General features: G+C 40.7%; 1 protein-coding gene across 1 annotated transcript in view; it reads right to left on the reverse strand.

The window, feature by feature from the left end:
• The window catches only part of LOC148084695 (chemokine-like protein TAFA-5), a 120978-nt gene extending 112920 nt beyond the window's left edge, over positions 1-8058 (reverse strand). Inside the window, exon 1 of the mRNA XM_087787837.1 lies at positions 7600-8058. Coding sequence (XP_087643963.1) covers positions 7600-7690 — 91 coding nt within the window. The 5' untranslated portion in view covers positions 7691-8058. The remainder of the gene's footprint in view (positions 1-7599) is intronic.
• Between the last annotated feature and the right edge of the window lie 16601 nt (positions 8059-24659).

Genomic DNA, 24659 nt, shown 5'->3' on the forward strand with positions numbered 1-24659 from the left:
TTGATAGAAGCAGACTCAGGCCTCATCCAGTCTATACATTTCCAACAGAGTCGTTGTGACTATTGAATACACGCTTTCTGTGGGACTGATGTCGAGACTCTTCGACAAAAGAGAGAACAAATCAGACTTCCCCTTAGGCAGGACTCAGAAGAGGTCACGGAAGGACACGAGACACAACATACATCTCCAGTAATATGTGTACATCTGATGGTGTGAAAGCCTTCACATTCTCATCGGCTTATTTGACCTTGTGTTGTGACAAATTGCTACACTCCTACTCTAATATGTGTTTCTAGTTCTGAGAGGCTTTCACTGCGAGTTCGCCTCGTCGTGTCCAACTTATTCCCAGACCGCTTGTCAATTGTTGGACCGTCTGAATGTTCTTATCCGTCTGTCTTTTGTTTCTTTGCTTGGCCTTTTTTCGGACTACAGTTCCCCTGTCAACCCTTGACTTTGTCTGTCTTGCTCTGTCCATCTCTATCTCCCATGTGCTCCACCCTCTCTCTCTCGCTTTCATGGCCCCTCTGCCGTCCCACCCGCACTTTCCTCCTCCATCTCTCTTTAACTCGCTCTCGCCGCTCTGTTGCTGTGTCGCCGCTCCAGATGCTAGCTGTCTCAGCTCCATCCGCCCGGCTCAGTGATGGGCCCCTCCAGGAATTCAAAGCACCATTCTGGCATTTTCTTCCAAGCAATTGGTTTTTTTCACAGTAATAAAGGAGAAGTAGCTTTAGCATCTCTCTCTGAATGGGCTTACTGGCTCCGGGCGAAATAAGCACAAGTGCACATTCAGGAAATCTCTGGAGGCTGAAGTACAGCGGAAGGAGACGTCTATATTTTGACCCAATTAGAACCTCGGACACAATGTGAAAGAATGAATACAATAAGACTTCCTTTGTGACGAGCTAACCAAAATTCTCCTTTTTCTTCTTGTAAGGAACAAATAAATATGGGCGAAATTCGTAAAATAAAAAGATAAATTTAACAACAAAACACTTTTTCTGTGTTGAACCAAGGTGAGCTGTTGAGCCATCTGGAAATGTATAATTGAAACACACTCATGACCCCCCTCTCTCCAAATGGAGTGCTTTGGCAGTTAGTCCAAATAACGCTATGAGTCACTCTGAGCGACCATGTTTCCCTTTTTCTTTTACAGAAAAAGCTACTCTTAAGCTTGTAAAACATGAGGAAAACTTCTTGCAAAGGAGTTCAAAAGGGATCATTAACATTTTTTGTTTGGTTTTCGATATTAACCGCTGAGTCAGAGTTTCCACCAATTGGATTCACTTCTCTCTGGTAAAAATTGTGCGTCTGCTGTGCAAAACTGTGTAGGTGTTTGAGACAGAAAACAATAACACACGCAGAAACTGTCGTTAACTGCATATGGGTCTGTATCTCGAACTATCCCTCGTCCCTACTGTGTCCAGATCCCCACGTGTAAAGGTTGTTGCTCCTACTTGTAATTTTGGGAGGTTCTAGAGCATATTAATCTAGTGTACCACTCGTTATCCAAAAATTATTTAAAGCCACTCAACGACTGACATAAAAATGACTTGACCTATAGTTATTTTCCTAGGCAACTTTACTGTTCTAATTCACAATGCTCTATAAATGTTTCGCACTGAAAATGGCTTCCTTGGTGCTCAGTTTTGTTTTTCTATTGCTTATTTTGTTATATTTCATTCTTTACTGCCAGAACAAAACAAAAAAATCAACACTTGCAATTCAAGTTTCTGATTCTGATTTATTCCCCCTCTCATGAATGTTCAGTAGGCCAGGAAGAGGCGTACTGGGGTGTTGAAGGCCAGTAAGAGGCGTAATAGAGTCTTTCTCAAGGGCAACTTTCTTGGGGGTGTATTATAAGCTGGTGATTGTCTTGTGACTTGCTTTCAGGAGAATAATGCAAAACCAATTAGACTCAACCCAAGTCTTTGACCTCTAGCGTCCGCGGTCACATGCCATCTACAATAAAATATGTAAATTAATATGCACTATTTAACTGTAATTAAAGTCACATCGTTGCCCAATTAATTCCCTGCAGGATAGGGAACATTTAGGATGCAATTAGCCACGGAGGGAGCTTTGAAGATAGTTTGCCAAACTGCAACCTCCAAACACTTTCACAGTTTGTTTTGCACATTAAGTAAATGTCACAGTATATTAGCACCCCATTATGGACGCCATGTTTATTTAAATGTCCATGTTGCAGAAATGAAGGCAGTAGACTGAGAACGAGATGGGTCTTGTAAATGGAGCGGTGATTTAAGAAAAGTAGATTTGGTTTGCGAGTGAGGGGAGATGAAGGATGAGCGTTATTATGCTTTTTTCATGCACCATTTTACATTCTCCACAGCTTGCCTTCATCATGCTGAACACTTGTGTTATCTCTGGGTCAAGGGCTGAAAACAAATATGTTCATTGTATCCCTTCTGTTGCCTCTGGTTCAAGATGAACAACCTCCCAGGCTTCCATAAATACATATGCAGTGGTAGAAGTCATTTATTTTTACCCAGAGACAACACAGGGGTTAAGAGAGTCCTTAAGCAAATGTAGTTATGGAAATATGAGAAGCTATAGCTCACATGCTCACCAGCTAATCCAAGAGAGTCAGAAAAGAGTAAGAAAGTAGAACAACTGCTCCTCCAACAGATGGCAGATCGAGTGGCTTACGTATCTTGTTGGAATGTCTCCTAGATGACTTTTTTATGAAGCCCAAGAATGGAGGAGTCAAGCAGACCCAGGACACATCATTTTGAAGATGTAGAAACAAAAACAAATGATAGGCGACACTGGGCCAATAACAGAGCCATATACAGTATGACTCCGGGTCTCTGACTTGTATTTACATATTTTGATTTTGGTCTATAGATTTCAAAGTTATTTTGAGCAGCAGGTTCATTGAGGGGCCTTGGTTCTGCACAGTTTGAGAAACCCTTCTTCCTTGTTCATCTCTTTAAACGTTCAATGTCTCTTTCCAAATAATCTGTTAAAATACAGCATATTTGGTATTTTACCTTATTTTTAGGCTCCTTAAGTCTGCAGGAAAACTTGATTTGGGAATTTCCATCCTCGGGCTATCAGCTGTCGCTCTCTGACAAGCGACTCTTCCCGTGTTCCTCCCTGCAGAGAGGAAGCCTCCAGGCTATGCCAAAAATAGGATAACATATTCAAACAAGTGCTCGGTGCCAACTTTCTTTTATTGTTTATGAGGTCAGTTCCTTTCAGACGTTCTTGAAAGAGACGCTTGCGTGCAGCAGTGAGATGCCGCATCAGTAGCTTGATGTTTGGGAGTCCTCAGCTTCGGGGGCTCCTCACGATCCCTCTTTCCATAACTGCCCACTATAAGAGCTCTGAGTTGACGTTTCATCAATTCCACTACATAACAGGTCCTAAAACAGGCGTAGGGGAAGACTGGAGTGCTTCCTAAACAGCAAGAAGCTTTTGTCCCTGAGTGCGGAGAGATTTCTTTGTTTCATTTTTGTGACGATGTAGTTTGCTTATCTAATGTTGAAAAAAGTGGCATTTTTATTATAATGATTTGTTCCAAGAGTTCAATTTGATACAACTTCCACAGTCACTGTTGACTCCTAATCTTCAGTCCAAATTAAAGTATGCAGCACTGTATAAAAAATGGTTTGAAAAGATCTTACCACCTCCATCAGGGGTTGCAAAACCAATCATCCGCTGCCTGACCTTCAAACTCAGATTCACTTAGCTGTGTTGCTTGGTGGATCTGCCATGGTGGTGATACTGAAGTCACCCAAAACCGTCGAACCAAAGGTGCTTCTTGCGATAATACTTCATGGTCCTTGAATGTCACCATCCTCTTGACGATATGATGGAACATACGCTTGTCTTTGTTTTCCCTTTGTTTGTTTGAAACATGCCGGCACATCCCCAGTCGACAACAGATGAAGGAAAACTTCCAATGCTTTTATCACAAGTTATATGTCTTAGTAGTTATTCTATTCAGGGACATTCATCCCATACAATCAGATGTTATTGTTGAGCAGGAGGTACTGATGAACGGTTCTATCTATACGGCCCTGAAAACCGAACTGTCAGGCTTGAAACAGGCTGGTTCAGGGATGAACGAGTAACTGGAAAAGGGCCATTTGTCTCCAAATCTTTCCACAAAAGTAAACAATTAGAAAGTGAAAAAAAAGAAATAAAATGAAAATGTTTTCCTCACATTTATTGTTTTACTGTACCACCCAACTCAAGTCCCCTTGAAATCGAGAACAGTTGTTCACACTTCTTAACTCCACTCTCCCGTCACAATCACAGCTAGACTGTGGACGGAACGTAGTGCGAGTTTGGATGCTGATAGAAGACGACCACCACTGTATGAGTCTCAGGCATAATCACGGAGGTCCCACATCATGTGAACATTGAATTATGACGGTTCTACTCTGCAGGATGCTCTAAAGCGACTGTTCTGTGGTTGGGGGGCCACCAGAGGTACATTCTTGTCATACTTCGTCTAGGGTGACATGTTGTCAAATTGTCTTTAAAAAATGTTTTATATTGCGTGTCTTTGATCAGAATTTGATTTTCATTATTTTACAGGATTTGTCTGTAAATGTGTATTTTGTTGCCTCTGCTAAAACTAAGAATCTACAGTATACTGTACATAAGATACATGATGAATATCCATATAATATTTACTTATACATTACTAATGAATTTTTGCAGGTAAAAAGCCAAGAAGACAACAACAAAAAAAAATAGAAACAGAAGATCAGTGAAAAATCTCTCCCTTTTATATTGAATTTTATAAGGTTGATGAAGAGGAGGCGGACAGGAAAGGGCCGGTTCTAAGGAGGAGGGTCATTAAAAAGTGCTGACACAGTAGAGACCTCCGTCAGTAACATGCAGCGGTCAGCTCAGACCGCTACTACTGGACCTGTCTGCCAAAATAAAAAATGCTCGAGGTCGTCCAGTTTGAAAAAGAAAAGAAACAAAAACTGAAAAATAAAAGTACAAACAGAAAACAAGATTAATCAAGTGGGGAGGAGTCACAAATGCTTGGTAAAATCAATCAAATTTAATTTAATTTAATTTAAAATAAACACGAAGTGACAAATTATCTTACATGCTAACATAGCTATATTTTGGATTAGTTAAGATTGGTGTGTATTCTACGAGGGACTGGCCAAACATGAAAAAGAAAAAAAAACAACTTAATAGCGTATATTTGTGTTTACAAAGATTCCAAAACTGATTGTGTAATTCACAATGATTTAATAAACAGTTTTAAAAAAATCCATAAAATGGACCAGCTATGGGCTAGTTGTGACATAGAAGCTTGAAAACGAACATAGCCATTCAGAAACGGCTGAACTGCTAAAGCTTGTGTTTCCACCTCTAAAAAATACCTTTCTTTATCCATCTTTCTTTATTAACACACCTAAACACAAAACACTTAAACCCTCCAACAATGGCATTTGTTTGAACCTTCAAATTAATTTTCGCTTGTTTGCACGTCAGGGTGAAATACCGCGAGTGGATTTGAAGACACCCTGGAAATAAGTCATTTAAGTTAAGGAAGGAAAGGTTTGGCGGAGTTTAGATCTTCAGGGGGAGTAGAAGAGAGCCGACTGAACCAACATTGATTGGAGCGAGGGATCAATCGACACGACCGAAGGCACCATAAAAGAAGAAGTGGCTATAAAGTAACCTCCTGAGATGATTAACCAGACTGATTAGAAAACTCAAGGTGTCTGTGTGTGTGCCGGTATGTGTGTCGCTGTGTACGAAGTGTGAGTCTGTGTGTTGTAGTGTGTGTCTGGGGGGATGATCACCAGGAGGAGGCTGAAAGAAAAGGATCGTGTAATGAATCTGTTAATTTCCCAGCATAGCGAATGTGCTGAAAGACAAGATGATTATATTAATCATTAGCTCAGGGCTAATGAAATAGCCGGCTCGTCTAATGGGCTTATCGTCGTTACTGCTGCACCGACCCACCGTGCCAGCTGGATTTCTGCAACGAATGTAACTCCCATTTTTGAGAAGCAGAAGGTGCCAGGAAACAAGAAAGGAAAAGACAGCCAGGGAGAGAGAAAGAGTGCGTTGAATACATTTCCCTAATAAGGCTGGATTACCACCCGCAGGACGACTGACGGTGCAGGTCTGCTCTAATGCGGGGGAATGATGTCCAGGAGTGATGCGGGTTCCAGTCCCGGCTCGTTTTGGCCAGACAGGCCTTCAAGTCCATTAAAACCTCGACACACACCGAATTAGACGACGACACAATAATTAGGTCTGTGTGATACTGAACTTCCGTCCGACCAGAGTGGAGCCACCACTCAACACAACAGGCTGTTAACACCAAATCAATTCCAGTGGTCCATTGAGCAAGACTTCTATCCCACGTGTGGGTGTGTGTGTTCGTGTGTCCGTGTGAACGTCTTTCTGTGAGACAGAGAGGAAAGGTCAATGAGTGAATGACAAACATGTCTGTAGATGTGCACGAGGGAGGAATTGTGTGTATTGCTACATGTCTGTTCAATAGTGTAAATATAGTGTACTTGAATGTGTGATTCTGCACATCAGTGTGTACATATACTTTATAGGACAATAGGGATGATAGCTAAAACATGTTTATGCACGAATGTGTGTGGTCATGTTTAAGACGTAGTATGTATGTTAATTACCGGGTCAGTCATGCTGCCATTGTGTGTCTGAACACACTTTATAAAAATATACGTGAGGATGTGACATTTTTGTGTGTTCATGCTTAAGTAACATATGCATAAATGTTTGCATGTGAATTAATTGTTTTCTTGTGCGGATATATGTGTGCATGCATTTATACTTGTGTGTGTGTGTGTGTGTGGGAGGGGTGGGGGGTGGGTGAGTGTGTGTTTGCGTAAGTACCATGGTATTGTGTTGTCCCTTGTGTGTGTGCACGTGCCACTGTGTTTGTTTCATGGCAATATGTGGTTTATGCTGATGTGCGTGTGGAGTGTTATGATGTATATTTGTGAGTTCCGAGATTGCGTGAACGTGTAGGTGTCCATGTGCGCGTGTGTGTAGTGATTTTGTTGCAAGCTTCTGCATGTGTGTGGAGTGTTTAGCAAGTTTGTTGGTCAGTGCATCTGTGAGTTAAATGAGCTGAGCTTCGTGCGTGCAAGTAAATCAGTGAATGTATGTGCGTGTGTGTTAATGTGCGCGTGTGTTAATGTGTCTCAACACATCTGATCTGTGTACGCGCCATATAAATGAGTGTGTGTGCTACGTGTGTGTGAATGTCTGTTTTGTTCAAATAATTTGTTTTGTAAGTGATTGAATAAATGTTTCTTTTCACTTCAGCAGTGCGTCTGTGCGCGGCACTGCTATATGAATTCCCGTGTGTGTGTGCGGGTGTGCGCGCAGCACCATTGATAAAGCAGGGTTCTGTCATATTCGCACCCAACACACGCGTGAGGTCGTGCGTCAAAGCGCGCAGCACCTTTGCGGAACAAATGTTTCCGGACCGGATTAAAGAGGGGAAGGAAAAGGAATATAAACATAACGTCGATCGATCCCCGGAGCCTCTGTCGATACGATCGCGAGGGGCCAAAGCGCGCGCCCACTGCGCACCAGTTGTCCGCCACTTACCGCAGTAGAGGACCAGCAGCGCCGCCAGAAGAACCACAGCCCACAAAGTTGACATCCTCGGCCAGCCGCTCAACTCTTTGCGTCTTGACATTGAAAAAAAAGCACTTCCAAGGTTCGGCGATGAGCAAAAATAAAAATGAAAAAAAAAGAGTGTCACAATCCACCTGGGCTCATATCTCCACGGTTATTCCTTCCCGGAGAAAATAGCTGGTGCGCAGAAGAGAAGGTTACATTTTCCTCCCAGTTTGGCACAAGTTGGCTCAACCTTCCCGCCAATGACACGCGGAGGAGACGCAGTTAGAAAGTCTTCAATCATTTATACCGCAGCGTCGTTAAAACTAAACCTTCACCTGTTCCTCGATCCTCCCGGCGGCAGAGCCCGCAGTCTGGGACGAGAGAGGGGGGGAAGAAGAAAGACAAGTCCGCGGAAAAACCCGGCGAGAAAAAGAGAGAGGGGGAGGCAGGATGGAGGGAGGAAGAAGGAGGGATACAGCTGGAGAGACAAGCGGCAGGAAAAGTGCTGCGTCTAATGCTGTTTTTTTTTGTACCCTTAAAGTGTTAATCGATCTTTACGTCACGATCATGGGGCTGCACTTTTCACAGAAATCACATTTCACTTTTATAACAGCGTGTTTATGGATTTCAGATATTGTTTTAGCTGTTTGTTATTGATAAACAGGTCGATAATCATTTAGTGCTGCTGACTTCCTGCGAGCTGTGAACATGAGGCTAATTAAAAAGAGCATTTATTAGATGCAACGACAAGAACACGTTGAAAAATAAAGCTTAATTTGACTTTCAAATATGCCTACTCAAAGGCCACGTTTGATGATCAGTAAGGAAGCATAATACATAGACACACAGATACATGTGAACTCCAATTTTCTGTTCAAAACGTTCTGTCATTAACAACATATCAAGTTTTGGGTTTCTTAATTGAATGTTTGGAGTGAAATTAGTTGATAAATGATGTCTAACATTGATATAGAGGTACCAGCTTAAAACAAACTTTTTATATTTTGAAATACAAAGGAACAATTAAATGTATCTGTACCATTACCTTGGTAAAAAGTAATCATAGTCAAAATGTATCCATCCTCTTTTTAACACAATCATCATAGATTTTGAGACGAAACACCAACTATTTGTACGAGCAATAATGCTGACAAAGTCCTAACTGATCGTATGAATGCTTTAATAATGTGTTAATAATAATGCTTTTTTTAAAGTATTTTTGTTTTAGTTTTTACTCTTCTTGCATCAAGCAATCAACCTCCCCTCAGAAGTACTGTGGATGAATGGTCTGTGCTGGAGTCAACAAGAAGGCTGTTGGTTTGATTCCAGTTTGAGTCAAGTCTACATTTGGAGTGAACATGGGTGTTTTCTCCTCTTAGATGGATAGATAGATGGATAAACTCTTTACAGAACAAAGATAAAGTTAAAAGATAACTCGAAATGTTCATTACACATTACAATAATTTTTTTTTTTTATATATATATTTATTATTTAATAAAAAAAAGAAGAAATAAGATTGTAATAAGTCTCATTTGTATTATCAATGACAACATGTCCAAGAGATTTATTACCATTAAACCACTCTTAATTAACAGTACATCCTTTACCGTTAATGCAATTGATTTTAGTTTTGTGGTTGCAATACTCCTTTTAGAGGTAGTTAACCGTAGCACAGGTTAGTGTACATGTGCGAGGTTATCTGTCTCTATGTACCCTGTGATTGAAAGCGGGATTCAAGGGAAAATGTATCCATGGTGTCCCCTGCCTATCACCCTAAGTGGCTGGGACCGACTCCTTCCTTAGGAGACACCAACAGGAAGTCATTAAAAGACGTTCTCTCCCTAGTGAATTCAGCACCCAGGTCAGCGCAAAACTGGATTTCAGCACCAAGGACATAATCTCGGAAGTTGCTGGTTCCTTCTGTTCTTTATAGTAATGTCAACAGCATGTTCTGCTCATTTCTTACAGTGACAGGGTAACTATTTTGTTTTGGAAATATATTAATCATATTTGTGAAAACTGTGTAAACCAACATTTTGCTTTTGTTTATCGCCATCTGATAAAAATCAGTGACCAAACGCTGGCTTCACTGTGGCTTGTTAAATCCCTCAGTAATGATGTGCACCAGGCTGGGTAACTTGTAAACCAGGTCATAAAGCAGACGGTGCGTTAAAAGTGACATAGTTCTTCTCTGCTATCCTTTTTAAACAGGGACTAATTATTTAATAAGACATCTTTAGAAGGCAACACATCACACTATGTTTAAGGCCAGTGTATCTGACTTGCAGATATGTAAATCAACAATCTGTTCAAAAGTAAATCTTGTAATTAAACACACATTTTTCCACAGACAGCGTCGGTTTATACAAGCCGTGGCCTACATATGTTCCCCCCTCTGCTCAGAACAAGCAGAATAAAGCTCACCCAAACTAGAAGGTGATGCTATTTCCACGCCACAGATGCCTTCAAAGGCTTCGCACACAATCGGTATATTATTTTGAGCTGGGAAGCATCGTGATGGGATTTTATTTCATTGTCGACATGAAAAAGACCACATGTGGTGGAAAAGGCACCTGCTGAAATAGAGTTTGACAAATATCTGTGGAGTTTAAATGTTTAAAGAAAAGCATGTGAGGATTATCAGGTTGAATCGTTCAAACTGAGGCTATATTCTGGATGTTTTTTTTTTCCTTTTTTGTGTTATATTTTATTTAGAGGAATCATAGAAATTTCCTGGCAACTTTTAAAAGTAATGCACGGATGCACAAACCTCATGTTAACGTTAAAAACGTTAGAATTATTTATTGTATTAATTGTATAATGATTACGATAATGAAATTAAGACTGTGAGTAAGCTCACGTCATCGCAAGTCAAGTATAAGAGTCCCTCAGGAAATTTATTTGCCCACTATTATTGTGAAAATATTGTAAAAAAAAAAAAAAATCAATAAAGATGTCATGCAATTGTGGAATGACACAATGAAATCAACTAGAACTGAGAATTGTATCATTCATTATTAAAGAATAATGTTAAAAAATGTGTAAAAAAGCAACAAATCGACTGGGTGAAAAATGCACTTCGGCTGAACTACACAACTTCACAATTAAAATCTGCTCTGTGTACAGAGGCAGGGTCCTGGAGGGCCCTGTGGGCGGCAGCAGACCCACTGTGGAGCACTGAGAACGGGGGTCACCAATAGTAGAGATGCTTCTACAAATCAAAGAGCAAGGAGGGTGTGATCTTTGAGACTCAGAAGTATATTTAAAGGAGAAGAAAGTATGAGTCCAGTTAAAGTCTGTTATTGTCTTTCTTTGAGATCCTCGTTCATATTTAGGGAATAATCTGATCTAAGAATATTCTACTTCACAAAATTCACAAATAGACTCTGCATAAAACTCTCTATTAGAGGTCGCGGGGGCAGCAGCTGATGTCAAGAGGCACAGATATCCTCTCGCCAGAAGCTTCCTGTTCGTTGGAATAAACCAGCTTTCTCCTGCAGTTTACCCCTCACTTTGCCAGGGTGGTGTCGCTGAAGCCACTTAGGAGGAAGAGTCATTCTTCTTTGAATCTCCACCTGGATGCCTGAGTTCTTACTTCTGGATGCCTGAGGCCACCCTCGAGAAAAAGTTCTGGCATTTAGGGTCTTGCAATTTTGGCGATACATGACTTCATGACAGAAGATCAGTCCATCTCAGCCCTCTTTGACACAACAATGTCTACTAGATGGGAGACTATGCAACAGTGTCTAAACATGTTGCTCGACGCCTCCAGCAAAAATGGTTGATGCCGTCTGACCATTGATAAGCAGTGTTTATGGGATGTCACTAAATAACGCCACATTGGAAACATGCAGCCAATACGAAAGGTCTGCCAAGGTTTTGATGAAATAAAAAATGACAGGAAAATGTGTCGTCGCTTCGGTATAATGTGTCCCGTCAACAGTTATACTGTCAGTGTGTGTACAGCACTTGGCTGTTATGTCCTGTCCCCAGTGTTCATTCAAGTGTCCAGTATGCAAATAAGTGAGTGGCAGTGCTATATCCTAGTTGGTTACTGCCTGGTCTTTCACTACCAATCAACCTGCCTGTCTGCCTACACTGTGTTTGGGGATCCTGTTCGTTTTCTCTGCCCAAATCCTGGATCTGCTTACCTGTGAAATACCAATTAAAGTAGACCAGGGTCAGAAAGCGCTTTAACAATCAAAAACAATACATGGTTAAAATATATACTATAAAAAGCCAAGACACATAAGACAAACACAGGAGTCCCAGAAAATCAGGGAAAAGCCTGCACAAATAAAAATGTCTTAAGATGCTTCTTGAAGGAGTCAGTAGATCCATCAAACACAGAGGGAGAGGATATCGTTCAAAAGCTTAGGAGAACAGCCTGGAAGGATTTCTTTCCTCTGGTCCTGAACCGTGTTCGAGGAACCATTAGAAGATTCTGATCCACAGACCCCAGAGCCCGAGGTGTAAGGTTGGGTCAGATCAGTGATGTAAGGAGGAGTCTGACCATGAATAGCTCTAAAAGTAAAAGGACACAGTTTCTGAATGTAGTGCATATATATCAGGATGATTGATATCTATATACCGACAAAGTTACTTAAAGCTCTTATACTGGACCCCTTATAAAATGGTTTTCAGGATCCAGCCATGGCGTTATTGATGCATGAATACTGAATCAACATTAAACTGTGTCGAATTTAGTCATGTCATCACACTCCATACCTTCCAGGAGACCACAAGAAACTTGGACTTCTTTATCTGTGGAAGGATCTTATCCCCAGTCTGGATAGGTAAATCCATCCCATTTTACAGAAAACTATGGTCTTTTCTTGACCTCAGCATTGGCAAGAGCTGGAGAAGTCCCTCGATTGACGGTGGTATCAAGAGGACTCACGACTGCTATTTTGGTCAATCTATTCTAAACCTTAAAAACAACATTTTGAAGTCACACTAAGACTCAGATGAAGCTGCAATAACTAGATCTTTTTTTCCTAATCTGCTGCTCTATAAAAGCAAATAAAGCATTACATTATCATTATTCCATTTCCACACTGATATTGTTGCTCAGCGGAGGCAGAAATGAGAAACATTACTGTCAGTCTGATGTGTTGTCTTGCACAGCGAGAGTTTGAAGTCTGTTTTATTCTCCCTCTGTCTCTCTTTGTCTCACAGTTCTTCAGGAAAAAAAAAAAAGTCTTTAGTTCCACGCTTCTTCTTAATCCGCGACAGTCGCAGAACGGGAGGCGACTTTAAATCACTGAGAAGGAGGATCAAGTTCAAAGCCTGTCCGTGGTGGTCAGAGTCTGGGCGGATCAGAGGGAAGGAGGGAAGATGATCGTTAAACAGCTGAGAGTGTATGGGATTGGATCTATTCCTAAATAGCATCTTTCTGTGTGTCACTTCCACACACGGATATAAAGAATCCTTCTTAAGATGCTCAAATGGACGAGCAGTGGGCTAAAGTATTGCCCAGCAAACCTCAGAGGTCCAGCTGATTTATTCATATAGATCCTCCTGCCATGAAGAACGTCGATAGTCCACCTTTATTGAAGAGCTACCTTCTTTTCATCACTCCATTTGTATCCCTGATGGTGATCCGAGTCAAGAAAACACATTTAATCATTGACGAACTCCTCGACTGCGGCACGGCCTCTGACACGCAGCAATTAGCCAAAATATAGTTGCACATTGCTACTCCATATCTCACGGATCCGCCTAAGGTCATGGACACAAAACGTCACATTTTAATGTTTCTTTGAATCACTCGATACCTGCTTGCCTGACCTGAATACTAAACAGTGGTAACACAGGTGAACATCCCAGCCACAACAAACCAGCTTTGTAGAAGTTGATTTCTGTTGATGAACATGCTGGACAATCTTTTCAGACTTCACCTTCAAGTTTCCATGCATACATCCGTCTGTCCATCAAACCCTTCCCATCTTCATATATCCATCACTCCATTTATCCGAACAGACATCTGCCTGTCTATCTATTCACTTTTCTACAATCATCCCATCCATAAATCCATGCAAACACTCGTCATGCCATCCATTCATTTATCCAAACATCCATCCTTCCATCCATCTGTCTTTTGGTCAATGCAATTATTCCGCTACTCAACAATCTATTTTTCATTCCGTCCCACCATCCATCCATCTATCTAACCATATGTTCATTCGTCCATTCAACTCATCAACCATTGTAATAAGTTAGTTCATCTATCTCTCCATTTACCCTTCCATCTTTCTGTCTGGTAGTCCATCCAACCATCTGACTTTCAGTCTATTTATCTAATCAACCATTCACACATCCAACTATCTGCCCATTGATCTATCCAGCCGTCCTTCTTCCCAGTCATACATCCATTTATTAGTGTTTTTGTCATTCGATCTATCCCTACATCCAAACATATGTCATTTCATCTAACCATCTGTCTATCGATCCATATATATATTCAACCATCCATCCATCATCTTTCAATCTATCCATCCATTTACCCAAACACCAGTCCAACCAACCCATCAAGCCACATGACAAGTGTGATACAATAGGAGAGAAGAGTATATAGAAAAAAAATATAAATAAACTAAAAGTGGTCTGAAAAAATTATTATTGAAAAGAATGTATTTAATATAGTGAGTAAAATATTATAAATTGTTGGACAAAGAATTACAAATTGGTTTTTACATTTTTGTTTTAATTATTTGGAAATGTCATGTAAAACACTGAGACCCATTTCTCAACAGTGAATATTTACAAGGATCAAACACAAGAAAAGCCTCTTCAGTAGCTTTCCTCCCGCAAGCAGAGTTCGGGAATCTTCACGATTCCAAGAGAAATAAATCAATTACCATGCAAATGAGTTAAGAAGCAATGCTTCGCTTAATTTCCTCGTCTGTAAACGAACGCTGAAGCGCCTGCAGATGAGTGTCGGGGACTTATTAACCAGTGTTGTCCCTCCAGCGGAACACGAGAGGCAGCGTTCACCGTCTTCATGTCAACATCAGCCTCTTGAGGAGGAAATAAAAACACTTTTCATCCCTACATTGCAAAATCACTTTCAACATAATCCCTGAGAGCAGCATTTCATTCATGAGTCAGCGTCACAAGCCGGAATTCTGTGGATATTACTTCTGAGGAGAAAAGACTAAATCTGCAAAAACATTATGACCACTGATGCTCAGAGGGTCCAATCCATGGTCTCAGCTGATTTCGACTGAAGTCTAATTTAGGAGTTTCTTTTAATATTTAATATTATTTATATAAGACCACCATAATACAAAAATATTTGTATGTTGTGTTTACAACATTGGCAATAAGTTTCTTTTTCTGATTGTGATTGTGATTACATTTTTCAGATTTTAGAACATGCACGTAACTATTATATGCGACAATTTTTTTTCGGGTTTGCTGTGGCTTTTAATTACACTTTCTTTCCGCCTACATGTTGCAGCAGACACAGTATGCTAGCTAGCTGCATTTATTAAATTCCTACCTGCATACACATGGAATTAGGGTTTTGTGATTTAATTTCTAATAATAGGATTGTAAAAATTACAACATGTAACATTATTATATATATATATATATATATATATATATATATTGTATTTTTGTTAAGGATTGGGTTAATTTTATAGGACAATTGTCATGTCATATGTAGCAGAAATCTCTTGTTATAAATGATTTTCTTCACTACATAACTTTTCCTGGAAAACCAGCCCTGAGAGTCAGTGAGTGTCCACTAGACCAACACACTACTTTACAGCAGTGGGTTGGATACAATACAATGGTAAAACTTTCTAAACAAGTCTTTGGTTTTAGACTTCATCACTTTTCCTGGCTTGATACCCTGTCAATTCCTCAGTTTTGGTTCTGGAGCAGTACTTTTTATTTTGAGATCATTGGAGTGGATATCTCTATAAAAAAGACCTAGATGTCTCCCTCAACTGAAGATATGAACTCAACTTTTTCTTTAACCCTCGTGCGGTCTCTGGGTCAAGGTGACCCGAAGGCCCAAAAACAAATGTGTTTTTGGACTTCCACCACTGCATATTTATTTCTGGATGCCAAGAAGACTCACCTTGACCTAGAGACAACACAAGGGATACCACAAACACATTTGTATTCATCTGCCGGCTCACCTTGACCCAGAGATAACGCAGGGGTTAAAGGGTTTTCCATGAATCATTGTTCCAGAGTGGTTTGTCATCTTCCAAGACAATATGGTAAATATTCCTAATGTAGTTTAATCCCTCCTGAGCGTTCCACTATACCAAACCACCACACCACCCTGGTCTTCTTCTTCTCTCTCCCTGCAGCATTCTAGCGTCTCCACTGCAGTGTCTTCCCACTCTTTTTCTTCTCCCCCCAGCCAACACTTCTCACTCCTTCATATCTGCTGCCAAGCCCCCTCTCCTTCATGGACACAATCCATCGCTGCATCACTTCCAAAAGTTGGGCCCTCTCTACCACTTCCTCCGACTCCTGATTGTCTCCCTCTGTGTTTTATCTCTCCCCTCATGCCCCGGAGCGCTGGGAAGCATGAAGGGCAGGAATCAGTATTCTTGTGGAAAAAAGAAGCTGAAAACACAAATTGACAGGTTTGAATCCTCGGGGCAGCTTTGTGGATTCTCTCGACGGAGGCTGGAGCAGCCATGTGAGACCGGCCACTGGAAGCTAAATATAAACTAAACCCCCCAAAAAGATGGATTTGTGTCGTCGCTATCGGACGATCTGAGGCTAGCAGAATGAAAATACTCTGTGGACCCAGGGGATTTGGAGGGAATTGGCAGTTACGGGGGGCAGACGAGTCAGTGACGGCACCACTGAGAGAGTTGAGCAGAGAGTTTGAGCTCCTCTAAAGATTAATTTGTCTTGTTGATTTCAAACTTGCTTACAGTTGAGAGAACGTTGCTTTGATGCAACACTGTTCCAAGTGTCTCACAGATATCCATGAGCAACTTTTTTCAATGTCTAATTTTACTTTAAGGGTCCTTGTCATTTATTTTAATTTGTTATTTAATCAATTAGTTTTCATCTTGAGTTCCTTCTTTCTATTTTCCAATAAATATAATAATATCTAATATTGTTTTTTCTGCATATTTTATTTTATTTTAAAATGATTTCTTGAATTTCATTTTCCGATTATTTTTGAATTGGTGATTTTTTAGATGTAAATATTATTTTAATTATGTATCTCTTTTCAATACAAATTTTATATTGACACACCTTTTTTGAGATATTACCTTTTTAGTTTTGTTCTATTTACTCTTCCCTGGCAGAAAATATCTTTCAAATGACCCTTTTCAAAATGTGTTGTTTAATTTATAGCAGCTGAAGTTGTTTATTTATTTTTGTTACAAAGAAGGTGAAGAACATGAACTATGAAACTGACTGGTGTGTCCATATTCTTGTTTTTATAGGAATTTTTAATTGCTTGTTGGTCATCAACGTAAACCTGGTTTGGTCCACCATGTGGTGCAAAAGCTGTCAGAGAACAGAAGTCAGAGAAAGCAACTCTCATATCCGTTGTTTCTACATGGTTACCATGGAAACCTGTGGCACAACTCACCTCTGCCAAATGCTTTTAAGGGATGAAATTAGAATAATTAAACCAGCATGCCAATCAAGAAAACGGATGATTGGATTTCACCTCCATTTAAGTCTGTCAAATGAGCACGAGTTGTTTGAGTTTGTACGCAGAAAGACAAACTCCTGCGATTTGATCGGTTGATGCACACAGACAAGCAACTGTGTGTGTGTTATGTGAAGAGGCAGAAGAGTAGCACAAGGGAATCGCGACATAATCTACTCTGGCGTCTGCAGCCCCTCTCTTTCAGTCCATAATACCCCCAAATGGCTTTTCAGCCGCCAGCCTCGCGCTGGCCGGCCAGCTCTGGAGACATTACTGTGAAAAATACCCGCCGTAGAAACAATGCAGCAGAGATGATCTCACTCACCTCCCAAAACACAGCCGTAAACATCAACCGCTGCACTACACCTGCTAACAGACAACATGGTGAGTTTCCCTTCACAGGATTTTGCTCTTTTTACTTACAATTTAACAACCTTTTTAAAGGATTGTGTCAATGAATGAGGTAGACAGATACTTTATTTATTATCCTTTAAATCTGCTAATATAGCAGCATGCTATGAGGAGAATTGTAGAAAGTGTGACTTTTGGATTTTAAGGATTTGAAATGACATCACATCACAGTCACAGTTGAACTAAGATGCTGTCAAGTTGTTTTTTAATTCTTCAATTAATTAATCATTAATTTTTTATGTTATGTATTTGTTTACCAAAATGCTTCAATATCTAGATTTATGATCAGCTGTTACATCAACCTTAACCTGAACCTGCATCAGATATCCATGACCACAACCACCAAAGTGTCAAGAGAACATTTATGATCTGTGTTAAAAATAAAGAATAAGCATCGTGTCCACCCCACATGCACTTGCTCCATTTTCTTATCAGACGTTCCATTCGTCACCCAAGTGTCTGTTCGCGGTCTGAATGACAGATTTGGAGTCTCGGACATTTGACCTCTGCGGCGTCATTTACTTCCTGGGAACGGTCCGGGTCACACGTGGGCTGTCAAGTGAGTCATTAGTGTCTCGCTCCAGTCCGGATGTAATCGTAAAAGGATGATAAGTGATGTTGGAGTCTACTCCATGTCCTTCACTCCTCTTCCAGGCCATCTATCTTGAGCACGTGGAAAACCTTCGCTGGCTTACTTTCAGCTGGCTAGCACCAAGGGGGCGCAATTCAGTCAGCGAGTGTATTGGTCATGTGATAAATCACACTTGAGGATGCTGACTCAGCAGTGTGCATTGTTGCCACTCACTGTCCACTTCATCAACTTCAACACAATCACCTACCTCTGAATATGAGTCTCACTAGTTGAAAAATGATGTGATGTTTTATTGGAAAAGTTAGTGCAGAGTCCGCCATCGAAAATAATGCTTCATAAAGCTTCATCAGACCATTACTACTTTTTCTTCAAAGCTTTTAAAATTAGCCTTTTGGATTTTAGACTTTTTAACAGCCTGGTGGCTAAATGGCTCTTACTTATTTTCTTACACTTCAATGCTTATTCAACACCCAATGCACTTTACACTAAGTTGCACATTCACCCATTCACACACTGACGGGAGTAGGCTGCGACGCAGGGCGCCAGCTCAACTGTCAGGAGCAATCAGGGTAAAGTGTCTTGCTCAGGGACACAACAAAACAATCTCATCTAGAGCTGGAATTGAACCCCTATCTTCTAAGGCCACAAGCTCACCACTCTACCGTCTGAGCTATGATATTATAGGAAGCAATGTTTTAAAGAAAGTGACATGTATGGTTTATATCTGGGGTTTCAAACTCAACCGCGGTAAATATTTTACATTAGTACTATAGAAACTCATTTAATGATGCATTCGACGTTTTCCAGGATCTGGGAACAATCCATTTCTCTGGGCACATGGAGGCTACGGTCGGGTGTAGACTTCAGGTGGTTCACTCCAGGATAAGATCCAGATCTGAGACAAGTTGACAGAAAGAGCTGAGATGTGGAGACAAATTTAAAGAGGTGGGTAGATAGCAGCCGAAATGAAAACACAACTGACAGCTCAACCCTTTTCAGTTCTTTCCACTGAAGTGAAGGTTTACACTTGTGCAGCATTCCCCCCATCACTCCCCCACCCCCATGTCAGCTGTCAGCCTCCAGCTCGTCCCTCCTCACACCCACCAGCACCGATTTGACAGCCCAAAAACAAAAACATAGACTAATACAGAGACATACAATACGCAACATGAAACAAGAAGTACACAAGTTCACTGTCAAGTACACATGATGTGCACAGACGCAGTTGTCAGTGAGCTGAGGGGGTTCATGTAAAATCTCCACCCACGGATGGAAAAAAGGCTGGACACAAGATGCACAAACTCTTTCATGTCTCCTTCAATCTTTTATCGACTGCTCGGTTGAGAGTCTGCTACAGATGACCGGAGTTCCGGATCTCCAGACAGGCTGGAGGCGGGGGATATATATATTAGTATATAATACAAATCTGTCATGATGAAAGTAACTTATAGGGCAGAATTGAAGATCAGCTTGTCCAAACTTGAATCCTCTCTCTGAATATAAAATCTGATCTTCTCATGTAAATGTAGTGTAACAGAGGTCTGACGGTTTTTATGACAGCAGTTCCTCCAGATGTGACACGCAGGTGTTTGAAAAATAAGCTTCTTTAAACAACTGTTTTCACTTAAACAGATGTTTCAGCAAAATCTCCACAGCTCAAACTGAAGGTGACAGCCAAAGTACATCATCCACGTGACCTCTGCTATGATAGTCGCATGTGTGTTTCTCCGTGACACGCTAATGTGCTCTCCGACGCGCCACCGCGGGCGCCCAGCAGGGGAGGCGCTGAGAAGTGGAACAATCCATCACCAGCAGCGGCCCGAGCGTAAGTGGTCTTCGTCAAAGAGAGCCACCCGCAGAGAAGAAGTCATTTGACTTCAAGAAAAAAAAATGCATCTGCCAAAACATTACGACTATCTTGCAAAAGAGCAGAACCCCTTTAATGGCTTTTATTCAGGAACATTGTCTTTAAAAGAGTACGTGTGGCTGTCTGTCTTTTTTTATCTTATTGTCTTATAGACTCTTAAAGTGATTCTATGAGATTTTTAGTCGAGCGACGCCAGTGGACTAAAGTGGTAGTGTTTAGCCCGACGGGAGACCACATTTCCCATGAGCACTCGCTAAACGTCGCAAGAAGTTATGTCCCGGTTTTCAGCAGTTGGACGAAGTTTCCAGACTTCCATTGGTTGAATGAAGGATGATACCAATGAGGTAATGAATCAGATCGTGGATAATGAAATATGATATGTGTTATGACGGCTTTGTAAATAAGATAACTTTAACTTTGTTTATGTAGCGTAATTACAAAAAATTCCAGAAGTTCTTTTATAATACGTGCAATAGCAAGACATATTTGCTAGAAAAGTATCACATTGACCTTTGACTTTTTAGTAAAGGTTTTAAAAGGGAGGGCAAGAGTCGAGGGAAAAGAGGCACTTTTTTTGTTATTGTTTTAATGATCATTTCATGATATCCTATTCCATTTCAAGTACTTTTTTTTCAGCTTCTGCTATTTTTTAAAGTTGACACAGAGAGAGAGAGAGAGAGAGAGAGAGAGAGAGAGAGTTAGCGACTAAGTAAGAAAGTAAGTAAGTAAGTAAGTGAGTCAGTGAGTGAGTAAATAAGTGAGTGAGTAAGTAAGTAAGTGAGTGAGTAAGTGAGTAAATTAGTGAGTGAGTGAATTAGTGAGTGAGTGAGTGAGTAAATAAGTGAGTGAGTAAGTAAGTAAGTGAGTGAGTAAGTGAGTAAATTAGTAAGTGAGTGAGTGAGTGAGTGAGTGAGTGAGTGAGTGAGTGAGTGAGTGAGTGAGTGAGTGAGTGAGTGAGTGAGTGAGTGAGTGAGTGAGTGAGTGAGTGAGTGAGTGAGTGAGTGAGTGAGTGAGTGAGTGAGTGAGAGAGAGAGAGAGCGAGAGAGAGAGAGAGAGTTAGCGACAAAGTAAGAAAGTAAGTAAGTAAGTGAGTGATTGAGTGAGTAAGTGAGTAAATAAGTGAGTGAGTGAGTGAGTGAGTGAGTGAGTGAGTGAGTGAGTGAGTGAGTGAGTGAGTGAGTGAGTGAGTAAGTGAGTAAATAAGTGAGTGAGTGAGTGAGTGAGTGAGTGAGTGAGTGAGTGAGTGAGTGAGTGAGTGAGTGAGTGAGTGAGTGAGTGAGTGAGTGAGTGAGTGAGTGAGTAAATAAGTGAGTGAGTGAGTAAATAAGTGAGTGAGTGAGTGAGTGAGTGAGTGAGTGAGTGAGTGAGTGAGTGAGTGAGTGAGTGAGTGAGTGAGTGAGTGAGTGAGTGAGTGAGTGAGTGAGTGAGTGAGTGAGTGAGTGAGTGAGTGAGTGAGTGAGTGAGTGAGTGAGTGAGTGATATTTTTACCTTCACTATATTCAATAGTGAATTTGTAAATCATGTATGGAAAGAAGTCACATCCTGAAAACTAGTGTTTTTCCATTCAGAGCAGTGTAATATTCACAAGTTCTCTCCGTCCCCTGCGACACTTCCGTCTGTCGGTTTTGTTTCACATGATTCTTCCGAAGACATTTGGACGTTTATGAAGGGCGATCAAAGCCTGTTGTGTATTCTCCGTCTTCATCCATCATTTGCCGCCTTCATCCAACAGATGTTTGGGAGAAAAAGAGAGACAGATGGAGCAGAACCACTGCAATTACTTTGGGGCCTTTAAAGCACAAGAGAACATGCAAAAGATCTTTTCGATCACACTTGAGTCACAACACACACGGAAAGGTAGAGTCTGATGCTGATCTGCTTTGATCCAATTCAATCAAGAGCTCATTCGGAACCGTGGGCCTGAGACATGATGCCAAATCAGTGAGGAAAATTAAATTAGAGGAGATTTAATAGAGCGCTCGGGCAATAAAGAGATCCATCATGGAATCAATCAAAGGGCCGGCTGATCGGGAGACATTGCAGATACGATTAATGAGGACAGAAACACACTGAGATGCCGCAGCTCAGGCTTTTGGTTCGAGAGGTGGGTCCAGCATGTCAACAGGAGTCGAGGTGTGACTCAAACTAGTCAACAGCTTAAATGTTGTTGACCTCTGAATCTGAAGAACACCATCAAAGACCAAGACGCGTGGCAACATAAGTCAGATCCAGGACCAGATGGATGGCTCAAACCCTGATCCGTCCATCTGGTCCCTGGAAAACTTCACTTTAAGCTGGATGAGGCGTAAGTGACGCCCGGGGAATCTCCAACGAAATCATCCTCCCAACTTGTCAAACTTCACACAATTATTTTTCAGTCTCTGAGGTCTAACACGCTCGTTTAACACACAGACAGTTAAAAGCCAAACCCTAGGATTTAAAAGTAACCACATTAATCCACCACATGGCACAGTTGGCAACATTCACAGAGACCCTCTGTCAGCCGCTCAGCTACTCGGGATCACTTATGGTTCGCAGAGCAGGAGAGAAAAAATGTGAGGATCAAACGGTCAGTATGTCACTATTGTTTTTTGTGTGTGAATAGAACAAACTTCTGTAGATGTCCAGAACCGGACCAAAGACCCTTTTCGGTGGTTTGTTTAGTAACATAAACTAAAAATATGAATCGCTCCATGTACCTTTGATTAAAAAAGATCCTGGCTTATTTTCTTTCAGCTTTTAACCCCCTGTTTTCTACTGCAGATGCCAAATTTCTTTCCTTAGATCGAACATGGCCAGTCCATGAAACAACATCAGAGTGTCCAGTGTTTGAACCAGTGTTACATAAACCCCTCAGGATCTCCAGAGACAGCTAAAGGTTAGCATCATGTGACGGATGGAAAGGAAAAGAAGCAATGTGCCCTTTTAGGCTGTGTTCAAAATGTCCCTTCCGTATCACAGACTTAAAAAAAAGGTATTATTGACAAAGTCATTACCAAGTTGGTGCTGATCCATTTTCAAAGCCTTAATTCAATATCTCATTTCAGCGGTGCTCACCACCTGCTGGTCCTTGAAAGAGGCTGCTCGCTTTCCTGAAAGAAACAATTCTCTGGGAGCACAATTGGAGCCATGGCTGCTCGGGCTCCTGGCAAACTCCTTAATGAAGCCATTACAGCCAGAACTCATTTCCCTGAATGGTTTCAAAGAAAGCCCAGACCTCCTTCTCTTTCAGGAGCCATTCGGATGAAGTATAATCTTTTTACCTCCTCGTCCATTGTTGCTTTATTGGCCGTGTGTCAAGGAGGGCTGCTGAAAACATGACGCTTCCTGGAAAGTGGAGCGAAACTTCATGGGATTTTGTTCGACATATTGACATTTTAGGAGAATTTATCAGGAGCTTGTTTCATCTGCCGGTCATGTCAATCAAATGGACAAAAATTTAAAGTTACAGGAGCCTGAGTATGGTTGTCACAATAGAAGAGTTGGAAACAAGATAGTGATATAATGTTTGACACTACAGAGATTTAAAAAAGACAAAAACCTAAATAAATAAATAGATTCATAAAAATAAATAAAATTCAGAAAAAAAATAAGGAATACAATTTAAAAAAGAAAAAACATTATCACTTTTAAATAATTGCTAAATAAACATTTAACAATAAAACAAATAATAATAATACCATCTTTCTGGTACCCTATCCCCCTGATTTTCTAGTACAACACTGAAAAAAAAGACCCAAACAATTATTTCCTTCAGCTAAAGAAGATCTCTAAACTTGGGAAAATAGTGTCACAACATCATCTGGAGTTTATAATCCATGCGTTTGTGTCTTCTCGTTTAGACTATTGTAACATTTTATTTTTGGTCCAAAGAAGAAGGAGCTGTCTCGCCTGCAGTTAATACAAAACTCTGACCAGTTCTAGTAGGAGAACTCACAATTCTGTTTCTTACTTTCAGAGCTCATGGACAGGCCCCTCTTACATCAGTGAGCTGATCCAGCCTTACACCCCAGCTCAGGCTCTTAGGTCTGTGAATCAGTTTCTACCGATGGTTCCTCGCACAACGTTCAGGACCAGAGGAGAGAAATCCTTCCTAAGCTTTGGAATTCTTTCTCTCCCTTTGTATTTGATGGATCTATTGACTCCTTCAAGAAACATCTTAAGACATTTTTATTAGTGCAGGCTTTTTCTTAACTTTATTGGGGCTGCTGTGTTTGACTCTATGTTGTCTTCACCTTTTAAAATATCTATTTTAACTGTGTATTGTATAGTTTTTCAAGGGCTTTGTGACCCTGGTCTAAGAAAAGCGCTTTTCAAATAACAATTAATTACTTACTTACTTACTATATGGGTAGTTTACCAAACTAGTCTGTTGGAATCATCATGATTACACTGTTGTAGGTTTACTTGATGTACAGGTATTTAACATTGAGTAAAAATGCATGTGTGGTCGATACTCCAATGTATATTATATATATATATATTCAAATATTGAATTACTAGAACATCTTGCTCTAAACTTCTGAAC

Source organism: Callionymus lyra, chromosome 3 (genome assembly GCF_982586985.1).
Source record: "Callionymus lyra chromosome 3, fCalLyr1.hap1.1, whole genome shotgun sequence".
NCBI classification, from domain to species: domain Eukaryota; kingdom Metazoa; phylum Chordata; class Actinopteri; order Syngnathiformes; family Callionymidae; genus Callionymus; species Callionymus lyra.